Source organism: Aythya ferina (assembly GCF_964211825.1).
Source record: "Aythya ferina genome assembly, chromosome: 20".
NCBI lineage: Eukaryota > Metazoa > Chordata > Aves > Anseriformes > Anatidae > Aythya > Aythya ferina.
This window is the reverse complement of record NC_140318.1, coordinates 3,927,780-3,947,232: the sequence shown is the minus strand read 5'-3', so window position 1 is coordinate 3,947,232 and position 19,453 is coordinate 3,927,780. Positions and strand designations below refer to the sequence as shown.

Here is a 19,453-nt window from a genome sequence, read left to right as displayed (position 1 = left end):
ACAGCTTCGTGATCCCTGCCCTGCCAAAAGAGCGTGCTTGCACAGGGGAGGGACAGGCGGCAAAACATTTTTCATTTTCTCAGTAAACAGTTTTTAAAACGATAAAACGTGAAAAGCAGATGTAAATAATCCCCGCTTTATTTTTAAAAGCCTCGCTGGAAAAACACCAAAGAGCATTATTTGGTAGCCAGTACACACATTCAAGATGTGATGTCTCTTGAAACCAGGTTTGCCCTGTGCCGCTTATGGGGAAAGCGATGGCGTTGCCCATTTCAGGTGCTCGCTGTCAGCTGCCCTCGAGCTCCTGCTCTTTGCTCTTTATTCCAAAGCAGCTTGCCCAGGCGGCTCCCCCACGGGGGTGTCCCCAAAACCCCAAAACCTCAGCTCCTGGGCTGCCCAGGAGCTGAGGCACACGGAGCTGGGCTCGCTGGGCTGTCAGGCTGCCACCTCTCCTTCAGCTCAGCCAGAGGCTGCCTGGAGGAAGGGATCAGCACTGGAGGCATCGTGCAGGTTTCCTCATTGCCTGGACTCTCCTGAGGTGAGTTCAAAGGATATTTTTACAGAAGTGGCTTGATACGGCTGAGAAAAATACTGGGAATTTTCCAGCCAGCGCTGTTTCCTCGGCGCACCGCTCCTCTGCACTTGGCTGGGCTGAACGCTAGATGGGGTGTCAGACAAAGGGTTTGGGCCAGAATTTACGGGGGTAGGAGGACTGCAGGGACTGAACGTAATTCCTGAGCAAAACAGGAAAGGAGGTTTTTAAAAACATCGCCTTAAAAACAGAGGTTGGGTTGTGAAATGTGATTTCTTGGGACACCAGACAGGACAGTGCTCAGGGCTGCTCGGGCTCCACCAGGCAACCTCAGAGGGGGCTGAGGGCAGCCCGAGTTATCTCCTGAAGGAGGACGGAGAGTTTGAATAAAGAAACGAGGCGGCAGAGCTGCGATCGGGAGCTTCTTTGGCTGCACATCCGAGGTAAAGGTGCAGGCAGGTTGCACCGCTCACCCTGCAGATGTTTTCCCCTTCCTCTGTAGGGATAGCAGGGTCCTGAGCACGGTGAGCTGGGCGCTCAGCCCTGAATCCCTCTGGGATAAAGCACAGCAGCAAGTTGTGTCTTAGGAAGGGTGTGTAGGCTTCACAGATGATAATCTATGTTTTCTCCTCAAATATATCTGGAAACGAGCCTCTTCTGACTGACTGTGTGAGGGGGACAAATCCTTCACTTCGGTCTTGTGTCCTCCCACAAGCTTCCACCAGCCTGCAGGGGACCACATCTCCCAAACTGGGTTAAAAAATGTAAAGTGACACGCTAGAAACAACGCAGAGAAGGCGAATTATCTCATTCACGTACAAAGAAGGGGTAGCATGGGACACATCTATAGATCTTCCCCTTTCCATATGGGAGGGAGGTGGCATATATTTCCTATACAACAATAGGATGTATGCTGCCTAACAGGTACCAGATGGGTGTTTAAATAACCTTCAGCTGCAACATGTCATGCTGTTATCTCATTATCCCTTACAAGTTAAATGGGTTCAAGCTGGGCCCGGACATGGATGAGATGTCTAATAGCGGTGCTGAGGCTGACACTGATGGCAATTTCCTCCAACAGCTGTCTGGAAGCTCCAAGTGGAGCACAGACCCCGCACACGCAGCGTGCGCCGCGCCGTCTTGTTGCCAATTGTGCTGTGCTGTTGAGCACCTCGCTCAGCACCCTCCTGTGCCCCCAAAAAAAACCCCAAACTGGCCTCCTGTCCTGTGCTGACACCGGCCCCCATGGGCGTAGGGCTGGGGGCGGTCAGCCAGCAGCCAGTCATGGTGAATCAGCCGCCCCAGGCTGAGGGAGCTGGAAATTTGTGGCTGGGAAGAATTTTCCGAAAGTGTTTGGGGTGTAAGGGGTGGTTTGGGGTGCCCGTGATGGGTGGTGGGAGTGGGAGGGGGGAAAGGCGAGGGTGTGGGAGGGGTAAAGGCATGGGGGAATTACAAAACGGGGGAAAGGAGGGATTTGGGGAGGGGTGGGGTGGGCTGGAGGATGTGGGGTGTTTGCAGGGGGTAGGCAGGGGTGGGATAGGGGATAGGGGAGGAGGTGGGCAGGGTGTGTTGCACAGGGAGAGACAGGGGATGCAGAGGTGGAGTGCTGAAGGCCAAGGGTGAGGAGAAGAAAGTCCCAGGAGAGAGCTTTGCCTGCCCTTTCTCTGCTTTCCGTATGTTGAAATTTGCTGTCACCCGCCCACGGTTTGATTTGTGCGTTGTTGGTTTCAAGGCAGCGCTCCCGGGGCTGGCTGCGAGCTCGCAGCCCCGTGGCTGAACTGAGGGAGTTTGGGACAGGGCTGGTTAGCAGGGCTGGGTACCTGCAGAGCCAGGAAAAAACATCTTCAGTCTTGGGGCAAGGCAATAGGGATCGGGGTTTCAGCCCTGCCTGGTGTCCTTGGAGTGCAGGAGGTATCCGGGAAGAGTTGTATGGTCAAGGAAGCGATGCTTTTTCCAAAAAAAGTCAGTGTTTTTGTTGCAAAATGTGTATATTCTCTATATTTCCAAGGTTCTCTGTATTTTCCTCCATGAGAGAGGTTTGGTTTCCCATCATTATTTTAATCTCTACCTAAGCACACCTCTTTCCACATGCTCCTCTCCCTGCAGTCTGACCCTAGCTAGACCCTCTCTGATGCTCGAAATTGTTCTGAAGAGACTTTTATTTTTACTTTTTTTTTTTTTTCTCCTCTTCTGTATGTGCGGTTTGGGTTTGTTTTCTTCCCCTTCTTCAATTTCAGCAGCATCTTTCCAAGCCCTGAGCACAGAGACGAGGCAGCGACAGGAAAAGGCTGTCGCTCTGACGTACTTTGGGACCTCTGAAGGAGGGGGTTGCGGTGGGCTTTATCCAAATACCGAGCTCTGAGGACGGCACCGACGCTGCGGGAAGGCTCTGACTCACCGGAATGTGTTCGTTGGCCTTTCTGCAACGTGGTGGTTATAGAAATAACACCGGGCACCGTAAACCTACATTAACGATGAGCAAACATTGTCTAATCCTGGCAACACCCCGGGAGTCAAGAGACTGTCATCCTCCTCCCGTAGGTAGGGAAATTGAGGTTTGGAGGCAATGGAAGTTCTTAATGTGACCGTTCATACCTGGAAAGCTTATAGCGAAGGGATTAGCAGCTCTGCTCTCTCTCTGATGTCTTTGCTGAAGAGCCTGAGATGTGATTTGCCTTGAGCAGGTTTAAAAATCCTTGTCTGGGACACAAAATCAGAGTTCCTCACGTCAGCGTGTGCTGCTGGGGGCGGACAGTCCAACAAGGAATGGTACGGAGGAGTTTGGGGTGTGGGTGAAGGGGAAACCTCGTGCCCATGTCCAAAAACCTCTGCTCGTGTGAAATAATCCCTTTGTCTGAACCCCTGCGAAGTGCTGATGTACCTGTAGGATTTTTTCCTCTGGATGCTGTCTCCGGAGAGCACAGCTGAGAGGTTCTTCCCTACAAGAGGAAAGGATTTCCCAGCTGGGTGCCCAACCTGAAATCTTTTATCCAGAGCCTGTATTGCGGTCGGGGGGCAGCCTCAGCACGCTGTACGAGCAGCACCTACCCCGAGCAAGGTGCAGCAGCTGAGGGGGAAGCGAGGTTCATCAACGCTCCTGATGCTGCTGGGTGAATGCTGAAGGTCTGCAGAGAGAGGAAAAAATAAAAAGGGATTTTTAATCTGATAGCGGGTGGTTTTCAGCAGGTGGAGCCAGCCGGGTGGTGTGAGCTGGTGGGGACAGGAGCAAAAGGAGGAGGAAAGGTGTTCACAGCCACGCTGGGTCTACAGCACCGGTGTGGGTGAGCGAAGCTGCTGCCTTGCCTCCTGTGGGATCTCCCCTGGAAGGTAATGTTTTAGGGGTAGGTGCAGGGTGGCCGGGTGCCCCTCTGCTCCTTAAAGCTCTGCTAGGAGCTGTTGCTGAGGTGCCTGTCTGACTTTGAGCTGTATTCATCCCCTCCAGCAATGAGGAAGGAGAGGGATGGAGAAGTGCTCTCAGGACAAGCACAGGGAGGTGTTTGAGTGCCCAGCACCCAACCTGGCTCTGCTCCTCCTCACCCCACAGCGTGCCCATGGGGGAGAAGGGACGGTGGGGCAGCGCTTTGGCTTTGGGAGGACAGAACTTTCTGCACGAGGAGATGCCAGGACTGCTGGAGTGACAGGCTCTGAGAATGGGGTTTTCAAATCCATAGCTGTGCAATTTTAACAGGTGTTTGTTCCTGAAATGGATTTTGGTGGCATCAACACACTCCAGGTGTTTCTAGTTTTGGTGCCAGGAGGGAAGAGGTTAAGATACAGTTTGGAGAAAACCTCTGTAAAGGATTTAAGTACCTGAGCTGCGAGGACAATGGGGCTCCAGGTGTTTTGTGTGCTGGCCCCGGTGTCTCTGGTTACAGGGCAGAATAGTCCAGGTCTGACGGTGTCACCTAAAGCCAGGTGCACAACACAGCAGCCACAGGAGGACCATGCAAATCCTCCTGGGCTGAGAGAGGCAAAGCAGGAGGGGGCCGGTGTGCCACCAGCATCACCTCGTCACCCCTCACTGCCCAGGGCTGGCTCCTCTCCTGCCTCCTTGCCTCTGGGCTTGGATTTCAGTGCCTGTGTTGTGCAAGATCGAGAGTGAAAAATGGGCAAATTTGAGATGACAGCCAGCGGACGGGCTATCAGGTTGCGCTGCGTGCTGCTGGTTAGTCTCTGTTTTGACTCGTAAGCTCCCGGTGCAGACATCACATCATCTGTGGTTCAGTGACCAGGTCTGGGGACTGCACTGCCACCCCAAATGTCTGGCCACGGAGGTGTCACCCTGTGCAGAAGTCACCTTAGCTGCTCTGTGAGCTCCTCATTGGTGGGGTGGCGATGCTGTGAGGCTGGGTTTTGCCCGTCTCACTCCCATATTTATTTTTTTTTTTCAATTGAGATCAGAATCTGAAACTGGGGACTCTTGTGGGGTTCCAGTCTGGAGCCGGGATCTGCTTTCTGGTTTTGTTCTCCAGGCTGGCTCGGAAGCAGCTGGAGCGGAGTGGTTCTCGTCCGAGCCCGTTTGTGTAGCAATAGTTCTCACCGAGAGAGCAAGAAATAATAGGGAAACTCTACCCCGTGTTTCCTTCTCTCTTAAAACTTGATTTCTATTGCAAAAAATAATAACTTGGGGATGAAAACTGTGTGAAAGGATGAAACCTGAACCTGACTAAGTAAGAAAACACTGCACTCAACGTGGCGGGGGAGGATCGCTACGGGAAGAGGATTATAGGGCGTAAGTAACCAGTGCCCTCCGGTCATGGCCTCTCTGATGTGGCGAGTGGCTTGTATCTCATCCAATGTACATAAGGTGGTGGAGCTATTAACCAGGAATCATCGTCCAGCGCTCCGGGACCCTTAGGTGAAAGAGGGTTTGAAAGTGTTCAGGAGGCTTTGGGCTGGACTCGAATCACGGGCTGCGTTTGCCTCGGGGTTTGCAAAGCTAAACACCCTGCTCCTTCGCCCATCTCCTGTGGAAGAGCAGTAAACACAGGCCACCAAATTTAGTCCTGCCAAGCAGCTATTCCAACTGGCGCCTCTCTTTTTCCTGCTCCTCTAGTTCATGCTTGGGTAAGGACCTCTGCCTCGTTTTAACCTGGCTTTGAGGGACATGTAGATCCACCAGGAGGTAGCCATGTGCTGCTGTAATTGTTCCCCAATTTGTTCTGACAGGCAGAGCCTGGCTGCCCTTGGAGGTTTCCGAGCTGGGCTGGTGCTTGCTGGCTGCTCACAAGGCACGAGGAGGCTGTTTGCCAGCATCAGGGAGGGATCTGAAAAGGTTCGGTTCTCTTTCCAGGAGAAATGTGGTCTAACAGGGAGGAGAACGGACTCTGCTATGAATAGCCGATGGCACGCAGGGCTTCAGTTTCCAGCTATTGTTAAAATGTGTGTGAGAGCTGGGAACCCTGTGGCTGGCAGTGAGCTGGAGCGAGATGAAAACAGCACGGACACGCTCGACAAAGAACAGTGCTTGGGCTATGCTAGCAGCAGAGGAGATTGTGCTGGGGGATACAGAAACACCCTGGAAAAACAGAGATGAGAAGGCAGATCTGCTGCCGGATGGCTGCGGGGTGAGTGTCCCGGGCTTGTCTCCTGCCAGAACATAGCTGGAATTCCTTCAGTTTGGAAGTAGCCCCTCCAGAGAACTAAACAACTTGGTGCGGAGTCATCCTAGCCCCCCTCAGTGAGGACTGGTGGCATTTAAAAGACAAACGAGCTCTTAGCAGGCCGGAGGACGGTCGGAGCGTAGAGAGCTGGGAGTCATGTGCTGGTCATCTGCTTGCTTCAGCGTTGGAGGGAAATAAGAAAGTATGACTGGGATAATCAAAAGCACGGAGGAATCTCCTTTGAAGAGAGATGAAAGTGAATGGGACTGTGATAAAGCTGAGTAAGAGGTGGTTTCACAGATATGTATCAAAGGAGGAGTACGCTAGACAAAGCTGAGCAAGAACTGCCGTTCTTCCTAACCCCCGGCGTGCCTCTGTGACATGAACAAGAGGGGAGGCAGATCCTATAAAAAGATTATTATCATCATCTTAACTTAAACTGTGTTTTATTACGGAACTCATTGTCTGTAGCGAGTTCACTGTCCATTGTCAGCCGGGCAATTTAATTTTAGCAGTTTGGGAAAGTGACTCGAGACGTGTAATTATCAAGCATTACCGTCAGCTATGACAACAACAACTTGGGAAAGAGAATTAAACCTCGTGATTCAGAGCTTAAATTAATCCCCAACCTTTGAAGGTCAGCAGGGTGTGTATGGGGCCAGCGAGCCCCAGTCCATTGCTTTTTTACCCCCGGTAGGTGATGGAAATGGTGGTGGACCTGAGGCATGGCTGGGCAGCTCCCTGCTCCCTTCCACCAGCAAGTGTCCCACAAAACCCTTTTAATCACCCAAGTCCCCTTTTGGGGCAGCTCCAGCCCTGATAACGTGGCCTCGGCATCCTGCAGCCCCCATCTCTTCCCACCTGGTCCAGCTTCCCCCTTGTTAATGGGTGAGCTTGTTCGGTTTTGGCCAAGCCGGTGGCACTGTCCACAGAAACGTGCCGTGCTAGGCAGATGCCTTCTGCAGCGGTGTAAATATTTGTACATGAGAACCTCTCTCCTCGTGGAGGGCTGTGTAAAGCAGTCGTGGTTGCATAAACACAGCGTGGAGCAGATTTCTGGAGCGCACGTCATGGACACGGGAATACGGCCGGCGAGTCAGGAGAGCCATCGAGGCACCGGGCCCGTCAGGTTGCTGGAGGCCTGCTGGTGGGTCGCTCATTGAAGCTGTAGGACGGTTTATCTACATTTATGATGCGGCCCATGATGTCACTTGGACATTCCCTCTGGGAGGTTAGCTGGTCCTACAACCCCTTCTTCCTTGTTGTGGGTTTAGAAAACCCGCTAAGGAGCCACCAAAGCAGCCTGATTTCACCTCAGGCAAGGTAACCGAGCTCCTGGGTGGGGGGAGGAGAGGAGGGCAGGGAGAGGAAGTGCAGTTTTTTGGTTGATTTAAGCTCTTCACGGTGGCTGCCACATCATTCTCGGTGACTAAGCTCGGAAAGCATGGCTGAGGTGAGGTGAGGAGCTCGGGGCGATTCGCGGAGGCCTGCTGGGGAAGGAGGACAAGTGCCTCGCCCCGAGCAGTGCGAGCCTCCAGGAGATCGGCGTGTGTGATAAAGGGGTTTAGAAAACATGACCTATGAGGAGGGGAGGGAGGAATTAGCCCTGTTTAGTCTAGGGGCGACGGAGGGGACGGAGAGGACTCGGGGGTTTTGAAAAGAAGCGCCGTGTTTTGGAAAGGTTTGCGGTGGGTGAGGCTACGTGGCAGGCTGTGAAGGGAGGCTCTCTGTGGAGCTGCTCTCGCCAGGACGGTGTCACTGATCCGCTGGTTTTGGGAGAAGTGAGGACATGCTGCCCCTTCCCTTCCCCTTGTGCTACCTTTGTGTCGCTGCAGCAGCCTGAAAACGCCTTTTTAAGACCCGTTTTCAACAGAAAGCTTCAAAATGGGTGAGTTCTGCTGTTCATCCCAGGTCTCAAGGCAGGGGCAGTGAGGAGCTGAGAGGTTCCCACCTGCCCCAAATAGGTCCCAGCCATTGAGGTGGGCACCGCACTGTGTTCCTGAGGGCGATCAGAGCCCTGTGGGGCAGCCCAGCAGGTCACAGTGTGCTCAGCCCCTGGAGAAAAGCCTCCTTGGGTTGTTTTCTTCTTCAAGCTCCTCTGGAAGGCTGAAACGTGGCCCCACATCTGCGCTCTGTCCCGGCCGTGTTAGGCAGAGCTCTCACAGCTGTAAAACGTGCCCCGAAACACGGCGTGTGAGGGCAGGACCGTGCAGCATCACCTACCTTCACTCTTGCTCAAGAGCATCCCAGCAGGGCATCTGTAATTGTTTTGTACGTTTGCAAATGCTTGCTTCAAGTCTCAGAAACGCTTCCTGATTTTGGAATTTTTGGCAGCGGGATTTATTTCTCTTCTCTCCCCAGCCTGGCTGGGAAACCCCCTCGTTTTGGCCAATAACTTAAGTGTTTTTTTTTTTTTTGTTTTGTTTTTTTTCATGCTGTTTACAGCTGGTAGGATCTGGTTCTGGGGAAAAGAAACACATCGTGAGTTGATGCAGTGTGAAGCAAGAGAAGCTGGCTTCATGTGCCCCGTCCCCTGTCGCCCACCCTCACCCCATGGCAGCAGTGGCAGGTGCAGCTCTACAAGGAGCCAGCCTTTGGGCCAGCTGGGTAAAAGGGAGAAAAAAAAAAAAAAAGCAGGGGAGAGGAGAGGAGCTTCCCTCCCAGCTGGGCCGCATCCTTGTGTGCGCTGCAGCCCAGCCAAGGAATTCTTTCCTCTAAGAGAAAGCTCAGGCGTGAATCCATGGGAAGCTCAGACCAAGAAAAAATAATCTGCCTCCCACATGCTCGCAGCCTGATGGCCTCACCTCCTTGGGGCTACAGCGGGGCTGGGAGCAGGGCAGCAGCCCCGTGGGGTTTGGGAGCAGATGGAGCCCTGAGGGAGAAGCGGGGAGGACGTGCCACTGCCTCGTGCACTTGGCCTTGGTGAGGAGGAACAGGAGCTGCCTCCGCTCCTCTGCTGTGTCGGGGACCCCGAGCCACTGCACCCCTTCCCCAGGCCCCTCTGCTGCTGCCAGCATCTGGTCTTCCCCAGCACAAAGCACAATTTGGGAGAGTCCCATCGCACATTCCTTGTGCCTGAGGCCTCCGAGGCAGCTCCTGCCAGTACAGCTGCGGGGAAGAGTGCTTTACAAAGCGACAGACAAAATCTCTGAGAGTTTGCAGGAAGGCTGAAGCAGCTTCGGGAGATGCTCACGCTGCTGGTTTCATTGCCGAGTTACTTTGTGGTGTCTTCTCCTGTCCCATACACCCCAAAGAGCAGCGCAGACCCCCAGGGGACAGGGAGCTGCGCGTGGGGCAAGGGCATTTCACTGCCAGCTGGGGCAGGGCCCAACTGCGTCACCCTGGCTTCATGCAGGCTGAGCAGGGAGCGCAGGTGGAGCGCTTTTCTGGTTGATAAATAGCCGAAACGACTCATGCCTTTACTTGAAAACGTGGCTGTGTTTGAGCTGGAGCAGCTCTGCCTGCCGTGGATCACTGGGTTCCCCAGGGCTGGCACCCGTCTGCCTGCTCCTGGGCTTGGTGCTGGGAGAAGTGGGGCAGGAGGCACCTGCGCTGGCAGCAGCCTCGGATCAAGTTGGGAATGTGGCTGAAAATCCCAGCTGTGCTCGGGGAAGGGCTCTGCACCCTGGCCAGCAGCAGGCAGGAGCACCCTGGGGCCATGCAGCAAAATCCTCTTCCTTTCCCCACAGCTCCTGGGGTCACTCTCACCCAGCGACTAAGCCTTCAACCCTTTCAAAGCCTGGCCCTGATTCTTATTAATCGTTTTCCAAAGAACGCTGTGTTTTTTGCTAGCAGGGTTGTTTTGGGGTGTTTCTTTTTTTTTTTTCCTGAGCTGAGACCTTGTGCCCTAAAGGCTTTAGGGCAGGGCTTGTGTTGTGAAGCCATACTGCCCTTAGGACACGGTTTATGTTCAAGCAGTGGCTCTGTCCCAGCAGGATGCGATCCGTGTAGGAGGATCAGCACGCTGACAGTAACAGCCTGCTTCCTCCTGACCCTGTGGGGGGGCTGAACTTGCTCCTGGCAGCCGGCGTTGCCCCGTGCCAGGAAGGTGCCGCCCTGCAGAGGCTGTGTCCCGCAGTGTGAGGACCCCAAAAGGTGAGGCTGGGATCCCAGGGGCATCCCCTCTGCCTTCAAAGGTGGCTTCTGCCCCTCGTCCCCATCCAAGCACTGGGCTTCAGCCCCGTGGGAAGGAGGCTGAAATGCAGAAACCCACAGCAGAAGGCCCTTTCTGTGCCTGCTGCAGGTTTAAACACCCTGGATCCCACCCCACACATCCAGCGTGTGTGTCTGGGTCTGCTCCAGGGGCTTGCACCTAAAACTGTGTTTCCTGATCACTTCGTGTAATTGATATTGATGTAATTGGCCGGGACATCCTGCCAGTGCTTGAATAACACCGCAGAGAAAGTCTGTCCGTCCGTCCGTCCGTCTCCAGCTGCCAGGAGAAGTCCTGGCTTGCCTGCAGGTGGTACCGAGCTCGTGCCATCCTGCTGCTCAGCAGGGCATGCTGCTGCCTCAGGAGGGGAAGGCACAAGATGAAGGCACTGCGGGATGCCTGTGGGCTCGGCTGGCAAACCCAGAGCAGGGTGTGAGGGGTCGGAGAGGGGCCCGGCAGCCTGCCCTGGCTCCAGGCTCCCAGAGGAACCCTCGCTCCTGTGGCAGGGCTGGTCTGTGCCTCGCATCACCCAGCCCTTGGGCACCGAGGTCCTTCTTGCCAAGAGCATCCCTCACCCATCAAAGCGCTCATTTTCCTGCTCACAACATCGTGGGGCTGAGCCGGTGCACAGCAGGGGGCTGGCACAGCACCTTGGGGTCCACGGCATCACCGCAGAGGAGATCATCACGGCGAGGGAGATCCAGAGGTGGATGCAAAGAGGTGGCAGAGCTCTGCGCCAGGAGAGGGGGGCTCCTGCTCTCCGTCCTGCCCCGAGCCCCCCCAGAGAGGGGGCTGCGAGCTGCTGGGGTTAAATCTGTCCTCGTGGAGCAGGGAGGGGCTGTGGTTGGTACCTGAGCTTGGTCCTGGCTCCTCCTGGAGCAAAGCTTGCTCAGTGGGTAGTTAAAAGGTTAAAAAGCACAAAAGAGCAGGAGCAGACCCAGAAGCAGCAGTGCTTCGGGAGATTCTTTCGACAGATACCGCCCATCCTACCCTGCTCATTGGTTTTCTGGGCTTTTTTTTTCTGTGGCTGGAAACAACTTTTTCTAGTCTAAAACAACAGCTAATGAAAAAACCGCTGACATCCTCAAGGCACTCATTTTCCGCTCGATCTCTGGGAGTTTCCATGTGCCTGACACACGTCTTGGTGTGCTTTAAAGAAACCCAGCCCCAGATCCAGGCTGGGGGAGCCCCTCTGTGCCCCTTGCTGCGGGCTGGGGAAGGAGGAGTTAAAGGCTCACAGCAGAGCTGCGACCCCTCCGTGAAGGCTTAAATCCTGCTCTTTTTTTTCTTTTTTTCTTTTTTTTTTTAGCTGGCTGAGGAAAGGCAGCTCCAAATTTAGGTGCCGCTTTTCCAGACCTGGAATCACGTCGTACCTGGCTCCCCTGCTTCACCTTGCTGGAGAAATCCCAAGCCTCGCTGTCCCCGGGACGGGAGACTCGGTGAGTTTTCCTTCTGCTGCTCGGGGCTTTGGGGTTTTATTGGTGCTCGGGGGCTTCGGGAGCACCCCAGTGCCCTTTTGGGACAAGGGAGGGCTCTGCTGTCCCCTGTCCCTTGGCAGGTGGCAGCGGAGGGGAGAGCTGCCTGCCTCTGCCAGGGGAGCGCTCAGCCCATGCTGGGCAGGACTGGGAGCACTGGGAGCACTGCCACGGTGGGGGTGGCTGTGGGATCGGAGGGGTGGCTGCGGGATCCAGGACAGAGGGAGCACAGCAGCACGGGCTGGGTGCAGCCGAGGTAGGTGCCCTCCTTCTCCCCACCTCCTCCTCCCTCCCACCCATCACTGATGGGTGAGGGATGCTCTTGGCAGCTCCAGACACAACCGGGAGCGGAGCTGGGTCTGGGGGGCCGTGGTGGGTGGTTTTAGGGCTGGGTGGTACTTGCTGCACCCCCTAAGCAGCTGAGGGAGCCGTGTCCCAGCTCAGGACATCCCAGGGGGGGCACGAGAAGCACGGAGCAGGGCGAGCGGCTCGCTCTGCTGCCCACCCTTGGTTTTCACTCGTTGTTTGCTTCTGCCCAGCTCCGAGAGGCTGTGGGCTTGCACCGAGAGAGCAACCGTGCCGAAACACCCCTGCTCCTGCCTGCAGCCCCGCTGACACGCCGCTGTCCCTGCCCCTGCAGAGCCCTCGCAGCCCAGGCAGGAGCTCCGGGGGCTGGAAGCGCTGCAGACGGCCCCGGGTGGCTCTGAGCCTCTCCCCAAGATGATGGAGAACAAAGTGTTCCTGTCGTTTGCGTTCTACAGCACGGTCCTGATTGTGAAAATGTACGTCGTCGCCATCATTACGGGGCAAGTGAGACTCAGAAATAAGGTACGCTCCGTTTTCTTTTCCCTTCCTCACCCATTTCTGCTTTTTCGCCTGGGTTTCTGTTTGGGTTTTCTGCGAGCCCTTTCTTCTTTTAATCCTGGAAAGGCCGCCACAAAGTTTTGCAGAAGCAAGGCGGGTTTCCTTTGACTTGAGTTGAAAGCAAAACATGTTTTATAGCTGTGGCAGATAAATATCTCACTTCTCTTTGGCTCTTTTTGTTTGTTTCTACCATCTGTAGCTTGATGTTTATCGTTCCTGAATCCTAATCTAAATAGCAATTTCAGATTTCAAATGCCATGCAGGTGAGCTGCTTCTGGAAGGAGGCTCTGTTTACAGTTAATTTGCTGTGTCTGGAAGAACAGGAGAAAAAAAAAAAAGAAAGGTTTGAGCACAGATCGTTGAAATGCCAGAAGAAACGATTGTGATGGAGCAGAAAGCTCTCGTGTGCTTTCAGAGGCCGAATCGCTTCGTGGGCGCTCCAGGAGAGCGAAAAGTCGTGGTGAACAAAAACAATAGCGGGAGGAAATGGGTCTTGGACACAGAGAGAAAAGGAGCAGGAGCTTGACTGCCTGCAGCCCAGTGGGAGCTGGTGGCAAAACTCCGCTGTCTGTAAAAATAACTTGAAAACCATTCGAGACATTTCCTGCGGCATCAGGGGAGTGCGAGGGAGAAATTTCTGCTCTCAGGCAAAATGCAAAGATGGACACTCCTGTGCTGCGGCATCATTGTAGCTAACAATTTGGCTTCTTCCTCAGTTTGTGAGAGATGCTGCAGCCCTGGCACAGCCTGGGCTTGTAACACGACTGAAGGAAGTGCCAGGGTCCCTTGCAGGCTGCAGAGCGAAGCTGTCGCGTGTAAACAGGTCCCTGCCGAGCAGCTTCTGAGCATAGGTGGGGAGCTTGCATTAATCATTTCAATTTGTGAGCCTATTGATGACGAATCCAACTCCCCTGGGGCCTGTTTCAGTCCCAGAGCATCAGTGCCCAAAAGCCAGCCAGGGAATTTTCTGTCTCGGTAGGGCAAACCGATCTGTCATTCCCTGTTATCTTTTGGATGCTTCCTTCACCGTCTGCAAGCGTCGTGCCAGGAGTGATCTCATTCGGGGGTTGGCAAAGGCTCTTCCAAAAGGGTTTCACAGAGAGAAGTGGGCTGGGGCCAGGCCAGCACGGGACCCCTGGGAGCTTGGAGCCCAGATTTCTGATCTGCTCAGGGGGCAGTGGGATTTTCAGGGGACCGAGCGGGGCTTAACCCCCAGGGTGGTGCACGTGGAGGTGCGTTTGCCCTTGTGTTCATGAAGGGTGGTGAGAAACAGGCTCAGAGAGCTCCTTGGTCTCGAGGGCCAGGGGCAAAAAGCCCACCTGTAGAGTTCCAGGAAGCGTTGTAAGCTCTCCGAAAAGCGATGGGGACATTGGGGTGGAAACTCCCAGCTCCAGCTGGGACCTCCTGCAATAAATGTGGCAGATCAACCACATCTCCTTGGCATCCAGACAAGATGTTGACCCTTCCTCAGCCCTGCGTGCTGCCCAGGGTGGGCTGGGGGCCCCGCGGTGAGCTGAGGATGGGAGCCTGGCAGGGATCTGCACCACCAAGGGCACCCAAATGATCTCCAGCACGCCCCGAGGTGCAGCACAGGAGGCCCCGAGCGAGCACTGACTGTGCTCCTCCCATCCGGCTGAGCGGATTTAACGATTTTTTTTTAACCTCCCCATTTAAGATTTGCACGGAAATCCACACAAAACCCCTAAATGAAGCTCCCACATTGGAGACGTGTCCCCTGACAGCCCCCCCTTGGGGGATTTTTCTCTTGCAGGCCTTCGCCAACCCCGAGGACGCACTGCGCAACGGGGGGCTGCAGTACTACCGCCAGGACCCCGATGTGGAGCGCTGCCGCAGGCGAGTACCGGGGCCGCCGTGGAAAGCTAAAAGGGTCATTAATTAAGTAATTACCCAGATGGGTGGAATGCCTGCAGGTCCGAGGCAGGCCCCTGTACACCAGGGCAGCCTAATGTTTAACGGGAGCCTGGTGTGTGCTAGAGCGAGGAGAAGTGGAAGGACGCGGGTTTGGGGCCAGCAGACACCACAAAACCCCGGTGCTCAGAGCCCTGCTGGTCCTTGGGGGCTTGTCCCATGCCCACAGCTGACACGACCCCAATTTCAGCGTGACTGCTCCCAGCGCTGGGTGGGCTTTGCAAAACCTCCCGTATCACCAAGTTCCTGGGCTGCCAGGGGTTAGGAGGAGGAGGCAGTGAGCTGTTCGCTTGCTAGGGGAAAGAAAATAATAGAAGCAATGTTAATCATAACCCTTTTGTTGGTTACTCAGAAGAAAAACAGGCTGCCATAAAAAATTAATAACCGGAGCTGGAGGAGCAGCCTGGGGAAGTCTGGGGCTTGAACTGTGCGGTGAGCACAAGCCAGGTCTGACCTTACAAATCCTTTTGCAGCCCTGGGGGAGCCAAATTAAACCCGAGGCCTCTGTCCCCATTAGGGTGCAGCAGGGTGCTCGGCCCTGGTGCTGTGCTGGGGGCTGTGGGGGCTGCGTGGAGCAAGCGAGGTTTCCCCCTCGCCTTGCCTGGAGGCCCCTGGCTGAGCTTCAGCCCTGGAAGGACAATTTGCTTTTTTTTTAACAAAACAAAACAAAACACTTTTCTCCTCCCTGTTTTTCACTGGTCCTTCCAGCCCCGCCACAGCTCTGCCAGGCTGGGTTGCTGGGGACTGGTTTGGATGTGGCAGGGACGAGCAGCCACGAGCTGAAACCCGTGCACAGCACCCACAGCAGCACGGTGGGGCTGAGGGACTCATTTCAGTGCCTCCTCCAGGCCAGTTCCTCCCTCCTGTCCCAAAACCCTGCAGAGAGCTGCTGCAATGGGCTGTCCAGCGGGCTCCTTGCCACGTCCATCCCTCCTTGCTGGGGGACAGGGCCCTGAGGCCGGGCTCTGCCCCTCCTGGAGGTGGATGTAGTGGGCAGAGCCCTCGTGCTGCTGCTGCATGTGGGGCTCACGGGGTGCTGGAAGCCCTGGATGAAGCTTTCCTGGGCATCACCCTCACACTGCAGCAAAGCCAGGGCTGGAAGCAACTCAGGTTTTGGCAGACGTTGTCCTGAGGAGCTTGGTGTTTTTGGGGTGCAGCAGCCAGGGCAGACACCAGGACATCTCCCCCGCTATGAGCCGCCTCCAGGGGCAGGAGAGGGGCTTTATAACACAGCTCCTCTTCTGTTTGCAAAGCCAGCCTCCAGCCAGGCTCCTCGCAGCCGTGTCTGCACTAATGAGCTGGGTCTGAGCAGCCTAAAACCTCACGGCCACTTCTCAGCTTGCACAGAGTAGCAGAAGCATCTTGGCTTTTGCTTCAGAGAAGAAATTATCGCAGATTTTCTCTAGGCTTTGTGGACATTTGAACATGCTGGGGCACAGGAGTTAGGGAGCGGGCAGGGTTTGGCCCCGTGGCCATCCATGGGTCACCCTTTGGGCCACGGCTGTCACCACAGCCCCAACACACCTCGGTTCCACGGGCAGGGGGCGAAGGGTGAACACACCACGAGTCCTCCCATCCCAGGGACACATCTGCCTGCAAACCACCCGCTTGTTGAGCAACTCGGCCGCATTTGGGGCCGTGCCGCGCTGGCCCCTCGCCAGCTCGCAGCGTTTCGCAGCTCCGCGCAGGGTCTTTGTTTGGCTTTGTTTGGCTTTGTTTGTTTATAACTCCAGCCCTCGAGCTGTCAGCCACCGCGCCAAAGGCGTCCCAGGCATGGAGGGCAGCTCGCCGCCAGTTTTGGGAGCGCAGCATCCCCTCCGGAGGGATGCCAGGTGCAAAATCCCGCTGCGTGCATGCGTAGGGCGGCGGATCGGAGCCTTTTGGGGGCTGCATCCACCCCTTCGGTGGGCTGGGAGACAGCGGGGAACCCCACTGGGAACGAGCAACCTTCTCTCCCTTTCCAGGGCGCACCGCAACGACATGGAGAACATCTTCCCCTTCCTCTTCCTCGGAGCCATCTACTCCCTGCTGGAGCCCAGCCCCGCGGTGGCGAGGCTCCACTTCTTCGTCTTCTGCGCGGGGCGCGTGGTGCACACCCTGGCTTACCTCCTGCGGCTCAGGGCGCCCACGCGCTCCGTGGCCTACAGCGTGGCGCAGCTGCCCTGCTTCTCCATGGCCCTGCAGATCCTCCTCGCCGCCGCCCCGTATTGGTAACGCCCAACAAGACCGGCCACCCAAAACCCTCCTCGTCCTGCTCTCTGCAGCTGCGTCGGCACCAGGATGGCCCCGGCTGGAGCGGGTTGGGGTGTGGGGGTGCTGCTGGCGCTGCGGGGATTTGTGACGTGGCCGCTGTGAGGTCCCCGTGTCGGCGGTGGAAAATAGGCAGGGGAGACCCCCGGGGGGAAGGGAGGGGATGCTGAGCAGGTTTCCCTCGCTCCTGCACACATCCTGTCCTCGAAGAAGGGGTTTCACCGAAGGAAAATGGGTTTTCTGGCTAACTGACCCAGACTGGGGTGGGGAAGATGTGTCCTTTCTCCTCAGTCACTGACACCCCATGCATCAGGGAGAAAAAAGCCAACAGCAGTCCCACGGCCCAACAGAAGCCCTCGTTTGGCAGACGTGGGTGCTGGCAGAGGGACAAAAGCAAACACCCTTCTGGTGCCAGGAGCGCCGCAAAGCCAGCGCAGCGGGGGCGAGCGCAGCCCCCTGCAGCCCCTCTTATGATCAGGGGCAGCTACTCCAGGCTTTGGGTCTCGGCCCCATCACGGGATGCACCAGGGACGTGCCCAAAACAGCCGGCAGGAACTGCCTGCCCTGCAGGGAGCTGCGCCCTCGCCCGCATTGCATCCACACGCTGATGCTTGGAAAGGCTCCTGGGGCTGCGGGGTAAATCTCTTCTCTTCCGCTCGCAGCCTTTCCCTGGCTGCGGGGCAGCCCGTTGCTATTTGGGGAACGTGCCGTGGCCGCTTTGGGGTTGTTTCCTTTCAGCTGTCCCCCTGCTGTCCGCCGCTGCTGCGATCAGCTGGTGCTGGCAGGGAGCTCTGGAAACGAGCGGAGCCGCTTTGAACACGCGCCCAAAAATGTGCCCCTGCGGGAGGAGGGTGCTGCTGCTGCTCCGTGGTGCTGCGTGAAGGGCTGGTGGTGGAGCAGAGGGGTTGGGACCGGAGCCTTGCAGGAGGACAAGCCCTGCAGGAGGACAAGCACTGCAGGACAAGCCCTCTGCTGCCACGCAGCTGTCCCCCAGCACCGAGCGGCAGCAGGCGATGGGGCGCCCCTTTGGAGGGCAGGGCAGGAGGGAGGAAGCCTCTGCTGCTCAGGGCCTCCTCTGAGGGCAACGCAGGGCTTGCTAAGATCACAGGGAGATGGCAGGATGAGCAGAAAATAAACTCCCTTTCCAGCTGTCCTGAGCACAAAAGCTCTTCCCTTTGCTACACTCTCCTCTTGGGTGCTCTTACCGAGAGCGCACGGGGGGCAAAGGCAGCTCAGGCTCTGAACCCACACCCAATTTGGGGAGCAGCCCCCATCCAGAGCCCCCAGCAGAGACGTGGCCTCAGGCTGAGCAGTTCGGGGAGGGCTCAGCAGATTGTCCCTGGCCTCATCTCGCTGGCACAGCCCCGGCTCAGCAGATGGCCGGGGGGTTCCCCTCGTCACGAGCCTTCGCTGGCTCACGCGGCGCACGAGGTCTCAAGCCCCCTGCGCGTTCCTCTGCTGCCGCACATGCATCCTGGTGGCAGGAAGCAAATATTCCCAATAAAAACAAATCATTATGCTCTGATACATCCTTCCTTCGGGAGCAGCCGATGCAGCTGGCCAGCAGCTGGGCCCAGCCCCAGCAGTGCCCCCGGGGCTCCTGGAGAGACCAGGACCCCCTCCTCCAGGCCCACCTGCCCTGGAGAGGAATTTTTTTTTCCAGGTGGGCATCGTTTGTGCTGATCCTTTAAATTTAGCAGAGCTGGGGCTCGCAAAGCAGCTGTGTTTGGCTGTCCTGTCAGAGCAGCAGGCTGCTGTAAGGTTTGGTGTGCCCCCAGCCCCTCTCCATGCCTGTTCCCAAGGGGAGATGCTTTTTCCAAGCAAGTTTTCTCCCTGCACTCCTTCCTCGTGGAGCCAAGCTGGTGCTTAAATCCTGGAGGGCTGGAGATGTGCAGGTAAGCTGTAGTTGTTTTCCATGCTGTCCTTGTGGCTTATACAGGAGCCACCTGTGTTTTCTGAGCTCAGCAGCCCCCTCCTTTTGCTGGAACTCACTAGGAAGCAGAGCCCTCACCTCCCCGATTCCCTCCTGTTTCCTTAAGCTGTCGGTGGTCGGGAGGCGCTGCCTGCCCCGTGCCTGCACGAGGTGGCTGGGGTGGACAAAATGGTTCCCCTGGCAGGCGCTCCTTTCCCTCTGCTTTTTGTTTTCAAGCAAGGGAGGCGGTGGCTTTGTGGGATGGCCTCCATCCAGTACACGTTGCTGTGCGTTGGGATGGAGCTGGACTGAGGCTCGGGATGGGAAGGAAGAAGCGGGGCTGCAGGAACCCCAACCCCCAGAGCTGCGATTCCTTCCAGCCTCCTCCCAGCTGCTGGTTTGGTGCCTGGGGCTGGTGCCCTGCTCGGGGAAGCCAAGGTTATGTGCAGAGCTCTGCTTGCTTTTTTTTTTTTTTTTTTTATTAAAAAAATAATAAACCCTGCTGCACTGGCTGTAGGGAAAAAAAGCTTGGGAACGTGAACTCTCCTGGCTCCAAGAAAACAAACAGAGAAAGCCCACAAGGCAGACTTCAGAGAGGCCCAGCCATCGCGTTTGTTTTGAAACCCTGGAGGGAGGTGGGTGGGGGACCGGACAGAGCCCGGCTGGGCCCTGCGTGGCCGGGACTGGGACCAGCACCGTGTCACTGGGAGCTGCTGGCTGCGCGTGGGGGAGCGG

General features: G+C 56.3%; 1 protein-coding gene across 6 annotated transcripts; it reads left to right on the top strand.

Moving 5' to 3' along the window:
• Positions 1–679: 679 nt before the first annotated feature.
• Positions 680–18,323, top strand: PTGES (prostaglandin E synthase). 6 transcript variants are annotated; one of them, XM_084493948.1, is made up of 5 exons: positions 680–975; positions 11,598–11,727; positions 12,404–12,591; positions 14,399–14,481; positions 16,521–18,323. In XM_084493948.1, the coding sequence occupies exons 3-5, from the start codon at positions 12,484–12,486 to the stop codon at positions 16,768–16,770; spliced, it is 441 nt and encodes a 146-aa protein (XP_084350074.1). In that variant the 5' UTR covers positions 680–975; positions 11,598–11,727; positions 12,404–12,483; the 3' UTR covers positions 16,771–18,323. The 6 variants fall into 6 exon arrangements, with proteins under 6 accessions (XP_084350074.1, XP_084350072.1, XP_084350073.1 ...); XM_084493946.1 differs by having other exon boundaries at positions 683–975; positions 12,303–12,591; XM_084493947.1 differs by lacking the exon at positions 680–975 and adding an exon at positions 3,833–3,859 and having other exon boundaries at positions 12,303–12,591.
• The last annotated feature ends 1,130 nt before the right edge of the window (positions 18,324–19,453 follow it).